At 24.8% G+C, this 11,665-nt stretch overlaps 4 protein-coding genes across 4 annotated transcripts; all 4 read left to right on the top strand.

The window, feature by feature from the left end:
• Positions 1 to 620: 620 nt before the first annotated feature.
• ENU1_100680 (hypothetical protein) lies at positions 621 to 1,889 on the top strand (the record flags this gene model as incomplete). The annotated part of the gene is made up of 1 exon (XM_008859296.1): positions 621 to 1,889. One exon carries the CDS (start codon positions 621 to 623, stop codon positions 1,887 to 1,889), a length of 1,269 nt encoding a protein of 422 aa, XP_008857518.1.
• Positions 1,890 to 2,000: 111 nt separating this feature from the next.
• On the top strand, positions 2,001 to 3,420 carry ENU1_100670 (Ras GTPase-activating protein, putative; the record flags this gene model as incomplete). The annotated part of the gene is made up of 3 exons (XM_008859295.1): positions 2,001 to 2,054; positions 2,099 to 2,258; positions 2,315 to 3,420. 3 exons carry the CDS (start codon positions 2,001 to 2,003, stop codon positions 3,418 to 3,420), a joined length of 1,320 nt encoding a protein of 439 aa, XP_008857517.1.
• A 248-nt stretch (positions 3,421 to 3,668) lies between these two features.
• ENU1_100660 (vacuolar sorting protein 26, putative) lies at positions 3,669 to 4,923 on the top strand (the record flags this gene model as incomplete). The annotated part of the gene is made up of 2 exons (XM_008859294.1): positions 3,669 to 3,895; positions 3,956 to 4,923. Exons 1-2 carry the CDS (start codon positions 3,832 to 3,834, stop codon positions 4,921 to 4,923), a joined length of 1,032 nt encoding a protein of 343 aa, XP_008857516.1. The 5' UTR covers positions 3,669 to 3,831.
• A 114-nt stretch (positions 4,924 to 5,037) lies between these two features.
• On the top strand, positions 5,038 to 11,529 carry ENU1_100650 (HECT-domain (ubiquitin-transferase) domain containing protein; the record flags this gene model as incomplete). The annotated part of the gene is made up of 2 exons (XM_008859293.1): positions 5,038 to 6,020; positions 6,132 to 11,529. The coding sequence occupies 2 exons, from the start codon at positions 5,038 to 5,040 to the stop codon at positions 11,527 to 11,529; spliced, it is 6,381 nt and encodes a 2,126-aa protein (XP_008857515.1).
• Positions 11,530 to 11,665: the final 136 nt, after the last annotated feature.

The following is an 11,665-nucleotide window of genomic DNA, read 5'->3' as shown; positions in this document are numbered from 1 at the left end:
TTCAATATATTATAATTATATTATTATAATATTTGTATTATAATTTATACTTATTTTTATTATAACTAGATTATTATAATATTTTTATTATAATTTATAGTATTGATACAGATATTTAAGTAAATCAATATCTTACTTTTATCAATTGCAGTTATCCCCTCGTTTTAATTAGTATTAAAACGAACCATTATTATACTGCAAAATTAATTTGCTTTATTTTTAAGGTTTATTTTACTATATTATTTACCTTCTATTTTAAAGCAATAATTAATTAATTTTAATAATATTAAAAGTCAATTAGTATGACTTATATGGCTGAAAAGTTGGAAGAATAGTTTTTAATAATTCAAATTGTATTTTTTCTTCTTTAGAGCATTTCTCTAAGTCAATATTTATTGTCTTTTCATTTAGTGTCTTTTCGTTTTAAATTATTAAATATTCATTAAAACAAACAATCCCCATTTTGTTTCTTAATTCTTTGACACTTTTAATGGTTTCTTCTTTGCTCATTTATTTTTGTTTTTTATTAAGTTTTCTTTTTATTTTTTCTATAAAAAATATGAAAATTAATGAAAGTTCTAATCATAATGAAAAGAAAGAGATCTTAAAAAGTTTATTCCATGTTCTTTTTATATATTCTCTTCATTGCATTAATTAATGCTGCAGAGTTTGACATATGCAAGAACCCACAAATTATTAATGGGTCAACTAACATTTATATTGAAGATCTTAATGAAAGAACAACCTTAGATGGAAAGAAAGGTGTTTGGGTTCAAATTAGTGCTGAAAAGGAAACAGTTGGATATACTTTCCACACTTTAGGTCATGGAGATGTTAGTATCGCTGAAACAACAGACTGTTCTTCATTGTCAGAAGTAAGTCAATTACCTTATGAATTTGTTGTTGAAACAGGAAAAACTCGTATTTTCTTTGTTTCTGTTCCTGAAACAACCACAGAAGAAATTACTGTTATTGCTGATAAAATGCTTGTTTCAGAAAATGAAATGAATGCAACTATTGTTAGAGGAGAATTTATTCCATTGACATTCCCTGTTCATACTTATACAACTGACAATACTGTTTATTATCAACTCATTGGAAGAGTCAATTGGAAAGTTGAAGTTTCTGTTGATGGAAAACTTGAACAAACAATTGATTTAAAACAAGATAGTACTGAACTTGTTACTATCAAGGCTGACGCTGGAATTCATTCTGTTCAATTTAGTTATGCTAAAACTAATGCAGAGTACCAAAAAATTGAAGTTGTGGAAACAGTACCTTCTGTTATTAATGCTGTTTTTAGACCAGAAGCTATTCTTGAGGATTCCATTTGTTTTGAAGGAAAGAAAGTGATTGTTGGTTATACAGCTATTAATACAGGTAAAGTCGCTATTAATACTAAAGCTAACGGATTGTCTAATCAAAAATATATTCAAATTGGAGATGCTTGTTCTCTTGTTGAAGAAGGTGTTGAATATACAGTTAATGGAGAGTATAAAATTATTCTTGCCTCTGATGTTATTCCTTCAGAAGAGTCATCATCCATTTTTACTATAACTTTTGTCGCTGATAATACTCCAATTGAACCATCAGAGCAATCTTCAGAACAATCTTCTAGTCAACCTCAACCCATTGAACCATCAGAAGAATCATCAGAAAAACCAATTGAACCATCAGAAGGGTCATCAAGCCATTCTTCTTCTGTTGGACCTAGTTCAGATAATTCATCAGATAGTGAAAACAATGATGGTATTAATGATAAGACTCTTATTGCTATTATTTGTGTCAGTGTGATTGTTGGTATTCTTTTAATACTTGCAATCGTATTGTTAGCATTTATCATTTATAGAAAATGCACAAGCAAAAACGATTATGAAAATTTGAATTAAGAAATCTAATTTTGAAGTCTTTTTTATAAGTTGTGTTATTATTTTTCTTGTTATTTATTTTTCCAAAAATGAAAAAAAATATAAGAGAAGATCTTAATAATTTAACAAAAAATGAGTGATAATTTATCCCGTGATGATTTTAGAAGAATATCAACCTTATGGAGAGTTTGTCATTTATGTCATCTGAAGATAATGATACTTATATTTAGATTTGTCAAACATACGATTATTTTTTTGTTAAAACAGTTGTAAGAGAATACACTGACGATAGTCCTGAGTTTTGGGATAATTTTGTTAAACTTGTTTATGAACGTGGTATACTTTGTGAAATATTAGGAAATGAACTAAAAACAGAAGTAGAATATACATGTTTGTTATAATTTAACTTGTTCACTTAATAAAAAAATAATATTGACAAGAAATAGTGTCTGAAACACAATTATTCAGATCAAATAAAGGAGTGACATATGTCACTGCTGCTATGTGTAGAAGATTAACAGAAGATTTATTGGTTGAATATATTAATCCTTTATTAGAAGAAATTAATAGTTATACTGAACCACTTGAAATTGATAATAGTAAAGTTGGAGATGAGAAGGCCAAAAAGAATATTGAAATTGTTGTGAATTATGTTAATAAATTATTTGATACTGTCACAATTTTATCAAAGAAGTTTTGTCCTGAACTAACATATATTTTTACCAAAGTTAGACTTGCTGTTAAAGAACGTTATGGAGATGAAGAGGCATTAAAAATTGTTGGAGCATTTGTATTTCTCCGATTAATTAATCCAGTGTTATTAACTCCATTAAAGTTTTCTTCAAAGCTCACTAAACCATCACCAAGCTCTCTTAGGTCATTAATTATTGTAACAAAAATTACACAGTCTTGTGTTAATCAATCATCTACACCATTCCAAGAAAAGTATATGTTACCAATCACAGATTATGCTCTTGGAAAATACTCTTTTGTAACAAATTTATTAGACTCAGTTTCAAAAAATGAAGTTAATCCACAGCATCCATTAACTACTCTTATTAAACCATCATTACTAAAAGAAACAGGAATGGTTATTATCCAAAATTTTAACAAATTTGCTTCATCTAATTTAGAGAAGTTTAAAAGTTTTTGTGACTTCTTTAAAAGAAGAGGACATACACAACTCATAGAAGAATTTAGTTATTTAATTGATCCAACAGGAAAAATTGGACAAAGCCTTGGAATTCAAGAGAACAAGGTATTTGGTGTTGTTCTTGATCAGTCTGATGACAAGTGTATTAGAAATCTTATTCAGAGTTTTGATCAAATTATTGAAGGATATCAACAAAGGATCTTAAAATCAAGAGAAGAAATTATTGAACTACAAACTGACGTTAGAAAAAGAAAAGATGCTATATCTTCTAGAGCAAGTCAAATAGACACAATAAACAAAGAGCCAAATGGAGATGATAAATTATCTGTTCCACCTCAAATGGAAAGAAAAAGAACAATTTTTAAAAGGGGAAATAGTTTAAATCGTGGACAGAATTAATTCATATAACACATTTTTTTTTCATTAATAATAAATTTTTTTGTTATATAATTCAAAATAATAAAAAATAATAAAAATAAAAGAAAAAGAAAATTCTGAGATGATAAAGAATAAAAAGAAAATTAAAAAAATGAAGACTTTTCAAAAAGAAACTGAAAAATATTAAAGAAAGAATGGTTTGTAGTTCTCCTTTTAAAATATAGTACAATAAAGAAGATTATTGAGAGAGTGAAACGAATAACGATATAGTCATTCTTGTTTGGTGGTTCTGCATCTAAACAATCAACGATTCAAATTTTATTTGATGATGATCATCTAAAACCTAAAGTTAAAGTAGAAAGAAAAAATGGTATTATTGAATTAGTTCAATTTACACCACAAGAATCAATAAAAGGAAAAGTATATATTCAAATGGGAAATATTAAGAAACCAATTATGCATAACGGTATCAAATTAGTTTTACAAGGAATCTTTGGTTTGTTTTAATTTTTATTGAAGATGAAATTAAAAAAAAACAATGAAATTAATAATTTAGAATGCCAAAGTGGTATGAAACCACAAACAATCGTTGATACTTCAGTTGATTTATGTGGTCCAAATTCATTAACAAACCAACAAGTTATGTATCCTTTTGAATTTGCACCATTAAATCAATATGAATCATATAATGGTAAATTCTTAAAATTAAAGTATGTCTTAAGTGTTCATATTATGTCAAAATCACATATTAATCCACAAGAAAAAGAATTTGCATTAATTGTTCCACATACTCCAAGTCTTATTCAACCAATTAATCAAGAACTTGGTATTGAAAAAATCATTCAATTAGACTTAAAATTATCAAAGAATTCTTATGCTTTAAATGATGTAGTTATGGGTAGTTTATTTATTCGTTTATTACATGTTAAAATTTGTAGAGTTGAAATGAATGTTATTCGTGTTGAATCTATTGGAAGACCTTTAATGGAAAAAAGTAGAACTAACTTTAAGAATATTCAATTAGTTGATGGTCAATTAGTAAAAGGAGATATTGTTCCACTTAGATTCTTCTTAAAAAATTTACAACTAACTCCAACATTAACAAATATTGCTGATATTTTTAGTGTTAATTATTATCTTTCATTTGATTTCATTGATGAAGAAGGAATGAAATATAATTGTGCTACTGAAATTAATTTATATCGTGGTGAAAAAGATCAACAAGATGTTAGAATGATCCCACCTGTAAACATTGTTGATTTAGAACACCTTGCTAGTGTTTCTCATTTATATATTGGAGAATCTGAACATCTTACAGAAGAACAAGAAAACATTGGAGGTTCTGAACATCCTACAGAAGAACAAGTTAATTCTCAACCAAATGAAGCACCAAAACAAGAAAGTGATGAAGATAAACTTCCATCATTTGGTGATGATTTTAAAGAAGAAGTTTATGAAGAAACAAAACAAGATGATACACCAAAGAAGTCAACTGGTAATAATGCTGAAGATTTCATTTTCTAATTTAAGTTGAATTTGACAATGTTAATTGGTTAATTCAATATTTAAAAAATTATAAAAATAATAAAATTCAAGATAGTTTAAGCAGTTTTAAGGAAAAACTATAAAACTCAATTAATGAAAGAAGTTAAAGAGAGAAATGAAGAAAGCAATGAAACGTCATTGTGGAAAAAGTCAAGTATAATGTCTATCAATGAATGTTCAATACCAAATGAGGGTTCTTTTAAAAAATGCTTAGATAATATTAATAATTATTTAATGAAACGAATAAATATTCATTTGATTGGGCATTTTATTGTTTGTGAAATTGATAAAACAGAAAGAACTAATATTAATGAATGTTTGTTATACCTCAAAAATATTGGACATCTTTCTTATATTAAATTATCTCCCAAAGTAAAACAACTTTGTTATTGTCAATATCCTGAAATTGTTTCTTCAATAATTTCAATGTTCCCAGATTATATAGTATTAAATGATATAAATGAAAATTGTTGTAATGAAGTAAATGATGGTGAAACTTATTTAGAATATATAAAAAGAGTTTATTGTTCAATATGTAATAAGGATAGTTTACTTGGAGCTCAATTAAAATATATGAAATACTCTCATGAAAATTGTGAACATCTTCTTCATATTATTCAAGCAGCAAAAAATTTAAGTAATATTGAATTATTACAAGAAATGATGAAAGATGAAGAGTATAGAGATGATTCTTTACAACTTATTTCAAATAACTTTTCTAATGAATTTATTTTGAGTATGTTAGTAGATATAACAAAATATTATCTTAATTTATCATTAAAACAACAATTGAATAAAGAAGTAATATTCTTTATTCATTGTTGTTTGTCTCATTTATTAAATAGAAATCCTCCATGTTTAGTTGAGTTATCTTTATTTTTATATCAATGTGATCAAATTGATATTCATTTAAGAAATGACATTGTCTCTCTTTCATTGTTTAATTCTTCATCTGATGAAGTAATTGAACAGATTAAACATATTATTGATATTTCAGAATCTGTTAAATTTGATTTACAAGTTACTCTTATTGATAAATTATTACGTATGAATAGTTTTAAACCAACAGACTCTGAGTATGTTATTAGTATTTTAAAATCTAATTTATCCAAAAGAGGTTTTTGTATTAAATTTATTCCAATTATATTTCAGTTTAAATGTAAGACTGGAATGAATTCATTATTTAGACCACAATTTGATGAATTAGTTCAAATAATTAATGATGTAATAGATCAAACACATGACAATGCTGTTATTACTTGTTTATTTATCTTATTTGATTGTATTATTCAATATACAGAATTATTTGATGCTGATCAAGTAAAACCAACATTTTCTAAATTGATAAAGTATATGAAACAACACTTTTGTTTAGCATTCATTAAGATGATGATTAATGAATATATAAATATAACAATATTTACATGTTCTTTTAATAATTATCTGCAAGACATGGTTGATTCTATTAAATCGGATTTATCAATTAATTTTATTAAGTTTGACTATAAATATAAACAAAAAGAACCATTTAATAATGAAATTGACTTTGAAGAAATTAATGACTCAATTAAAAGAGATGGATATAAATGGTTTGCTATTCAAAAAGTAATGAATAAAAAACAAATAGGTAGAAATAATGATTATAGAATTTGTTTTGATTCTATTTTAAAGAAATATATTCCAATACAATGTATTCCAAATTTTATTCATAGATATAATAAATATTTCAGTTTTAATAATTTAGAAACTACTGTTCAAATAACACAGGAAGAATTAAAAGAAAAACAGGAATATTCACTTGATAGTTTATGTCAAATATTACTTCATTTTAATCTTATTTATGCTAACTCATCAAAAAGAAATCAAAACAATTTTATTGAAAAAGAAGAAATTATGAAGATACTTGATATTACTTTTGATTTAATTAATTATGTAGCTAGTAATAATACACATATAATCACTAGAATATTTGATAATTCTATTGATAAGGAAACAGATAATACTTTACAAAAAATTAATTGTATTATTGATTTAATGACTGAAACTATTGGAGGATTTCCAGAAGATATGTTTATTAAAGAATTTATGAAAAAGAAAACAATTCGAAATGGATTATTATATTTATTATTCTTTCTTCAACAAAAAGAAACTCCACTTAGAAAACGAGATAGAGAATGGTACTATAAACATCAAAGAAAAATTATTTCTTTATTGTGGAATAAAATACCACCACTCAAAAGTAATAAAGATAAATTAATATATCATTATATTCTTAAATCAATTCCTTCTTTTATTGAACATTTCAATTGTGATAATACTTTTAAACAAACTATTATTAATTTTCTTCTTCCTGAAGTAGTATCATTTAAAATAATTTCACAGCTATTTAACCAAGGGATATTCGTTGGTTTAAATGAAATTGATTCTTTCTTGGGTCATCCATTAATCGATCATACACCAAAAGAAATAAAAGATATTTTAATTCAAGAATTCGAAAAAAGTTGTTCAATTAAACGTAAATTACTTCCTGTAGTAGGGTATATTTATGATGATATCGATTTAACACTGTTCAATGAGAATAAACATTTTACAGCAAAAGCCTCTTTTGTTAAGGTATTTAAAGGTAGTAATCTTATTATTAAAGGATGTGAAGAGACTTTAATTTCTCTTATTGATAGAGTTTCTCTTATTCATATTCAATTATATCGACCAATGATTGAATTATGTAATAAAGATATATTAAAAGAAATCCTTTTATCAAAAAATACTTTGGAGATTAGTTTAACTAGTGCATTAATGTTGTGTCAAATAGCTGATTTCATTCAATTTCCATTGCAAATACATAGTATTGGAATACTTAATTTCCATCAAGATGAAAATGAAAAATATGATATTTATCTTGATAATCTTGATTTAATTTCAATGTTGATTCAGTGTTTAGTTAAAAGATTAGATGCTACAGAATATAATGAAGAAATGAATGTAGTTCGACTAATAATGAAACTTATTAATAATAATACAGTATCATTATTCCGTAAATACCAACAAAAAATTCTTCAAATTATACTTCGTAATTCATTAAACAAACAAGATGTTTTAATGCTTTCTACTATTTACAAAGAAGGATTTATTGATATCAATACTGAGGAAGGAAGTATTATTAAAATGTTATTTCATAGAAGTAATATTTCTGCACTTGATATGTCTGATATTTTACATTTTGGATTATATCAGAATAAAGAAAACATTTGTTTATTTGAAGAACCTAGAAAACAATGTAATGAACCTATGGATAAAAATAACGATATATTTAACCAATATATTTACTTAACATTGAAAGGAAAATCAATGGAAATAAAGAATGATACTGATGATATTTTATTTTATCAATTATGTCAAGAAAGTTTTATAACTAAAAGAACAAAAGGGATGTTAGAAGGGAATTGGAATATTAAATGGAAGGAAGATTGTTTAAATAAAATTAGAAAAGCTATTAAAATTATTAGTGACCAAGTTAAAGATACATCACAAGAACATGATAAAATTTCAAATAAAGAAGAAAAAATGGAAGAAGAAAGTAGTGAAATAAAAGAGTTAAAAGAACTTATACATGTTCTTAAGGTTAATGAAGAAATTAAAGATATTGTAAAACGATTTATCAAATATAGTGAGAAAAATAAGATTGATAAAATGAAAGAAATGAAATCATTAATGATTATGTATCAAGAAATTCTAACAGAACAAGAGATGAAAGATGGATGTAATACAATTATTAGTTTCATGAATAAATTTACAGGAATGAATATAAAAATAGATCATCAAGAAGATAAAAAGGAAGAAGAAACAGAAGAAGAAAATGTTCAAGTAATTGATATTCCTGGGTTAGGCGTAGTTCCTATTCCTCAAGGATTTGATAGTGAAACATTGATGCAATTACCTGAAGAATATAGAATAGAAGCAGTAATGAATTATTATCAAGAGCATAATATTCCAAGAATACGAAGGAGTGAAGATAGAAGAGGTATTCAATTATCACATGATATAAGAAAATTCCCATGTGAAGAATTTAAACAAAGAAGGATAAATAAATTAGAATTGAACTCAAATACACTCAAAAACACATGGATAAGTTCTGGTTCAAAGACTGTACCTGAATTTAACATCAAAAAGGCATTGAGTATATATTTTATTTGTACAGAAGATGAACGTAAAATTATATTACAGAAGATTAATTCATTATTCTGTAATTCACAAATTAACTTCAATGTTGTATATAATAATTTTATGAAATATATTGTCAATGATTTATTTATTGAAATTCTTCAAAGTAAAGTTGATGAAAAAATGATTAGATATTGGCAATTATTCAATAATGTTAATCAACAAAAAGGTTCAGAAATATCTTCAGAAATTAAGGAAATGATAATTGATAATTTATGTATGATGATTGAAGCTAACATGAAAAATTCAATAATTCTCAATGCAATTGTATATTTACCTCAAAAATTAGAAATAGAGGAAATTAAAATTAATAAAGAAAAATACATATTAAAATTATTATCTATCTTTGGAAGGTATTATCGAAATAAACCACACTCTAACCAACTTCATTTTGAATCAAAAACACAAAGTCTTATTGATAAATGTTTAAAGAAAAATATACAAGTTTTACATGAAAAAGAGTTAAATCAAGACTATTTACTAGACTTGTATTATATGTTATTAACACTAGTTCCTTCTACATTAAACGAACATGAAGAAACAGAACGAAGTACATCACCATTTCTTGTTAGATTAGTAAATCAAAGATTACCATTAAGAAATTTAGAATTTGGAATTTTACCACCACAAGAATATATTCTTGGTGATGGAGAATATTTGCAATTACCACGAACTTTTGGAGAATTAGGTATCAATGAAATACGCCAAAGAATTGATCCACAATATCATATTATAAGAGAATATAATGACGGAAGTAATGATGATAATGATGAAATACAATTTAATGAAGAAAATGATCATCAAAACAATTCCGAAGTGTCTCAACATGATACTATAACAACACAACCACTAAATCAAATAAAGGAACTACAAACACTTTTAGAAGATATTTCAAAAAATAATGTCTCTCCATCACTTATTCAAGAAAAGGTAAATCAATTAACTCAAGATATTTTGATGGAAGAAGAAGAGCCTCAACAAATAGAAAAAAAAGAAGAAAAAGAAATGGAAGAAGAGTATGTAATTATTGAAAATTATTCAAATCTTTTGAATTATGTTAAAAAATATCATAACGAATTAGTGTGTCGAGTTGTGTTATTATTACTTAGTTATGTTATAAAAGAAGAGTATAATGAAATAGTTAAAGATATTGTAATAGAAATGAAATGGTTTATTGAAAAAGAATTAAGATTAAATAGATTTGCATTAAGTAGCTCTTTAATATTTCTTAGTAATCATAGAGAATTTCTTCCATTTGAAATGAAGTACCAAGACTTAATAAAAGAAATTGGAAAACATAAGGTTTATAACCATTTTATGAAAATTATTATTGATAGAAATAATGTATTTAACTCTTTATTTAAACAAATAAAACATTCAGAAAAATGGGATAGATTATTTAAAATAGAATTTAAACATGAACAAGGAAATGATAATGGAGGATTATTGAAAGAATGTTATAGTCTTCTTGTTCAAGAACTAAGTAATGGAATAGAAGATTTATTTATTATAGAAAATAATTATATTGTTCCAAATTATCAATGTTTTAAGAAAAATCAATTTATATTTGTTGGAAAATGTCTTGCAAAAATGATTTATGATGGATTTACAAGTGATTTTCATTTAGCATTATTTGTATTAAGATTATTGTTAAGTAAAAGAAATGAATTAAAAGATATCAAAATGTTTGATAAAGAAATGAGTCAACAAATAGATAATTTGTTTTTAGAAGATGTTACTGAATGGGGGTTAACATTTACAGAAACAGAAAGAATTAATAATAAAATTCATGAAGTTGAACTAAAAACAAATGGAGGAAATATTCTTGTTACTCAAGAAAATAAAAAAGAATATCTTGATTTACTTCTTCAATATAAATTTAATACAAGAATAGAAAAACAAATAAAATGGATTAAAAAAGGGTTTTATTCTCTTATTGATGAATCAACCATTCAATTATTTGATGAAAAAGAATTGGATAGAATTATTTGTGGAAATAATTTTGATATTGAAGACCTTAAAAGAAATGTTGTACTTGATGGATATACAAAAGAATCACTTCAAATTATATGGTTATGGGAAATTATTAATGAAATGGAAAATTCTTTAAAAGGAAAATTTATTCAATTTGTTACTGGTTCTTCTAGAGCACCTATTGGTGGATTTGTTCAATTAAAAAGTAGCCATGGAACTCCATTACCATTTACTATTGCCTCTATTCATTATGATAACCCTGATTCTATGATGCCAACAGCACATACATGTGCTAATAGGTTAGAAATTCCATTTTATTCAAACAAAGGCATATTAAAATCAAAATTAACAATTGCAATACAAGAGTGTTGTAACTATGAATTTGATTAATTAACACGCAATTAAATACAATTAAATAAGTATTTTACAATTTAAAAGAATATTTAGTTTAAAAAAATAGAAATTTCAAAGAAAAGTTTTATGTCTAAAAAAAAATAAAAAGAGATAAAAATATTAGATCTTACAG

Source organism: Entamoeba nuttalli (genome assembly GCF_000257125.1).
Source record: "Entamoeba nuttalli P19 unplaced genomic scaffold asmbl_4345, whole genome shotgun sequence".
Taxonomy (NCBI): domain Eukaryota; phylum Evosea; order Mastigamoebida; family Endamoebidae; genus Entamoeba; species Entamoeba nuttalli.
Note: the sequence above shows the minus strand (reverse complement) of the source record. Positions and strands in the feature narration are given on the sequence as shown.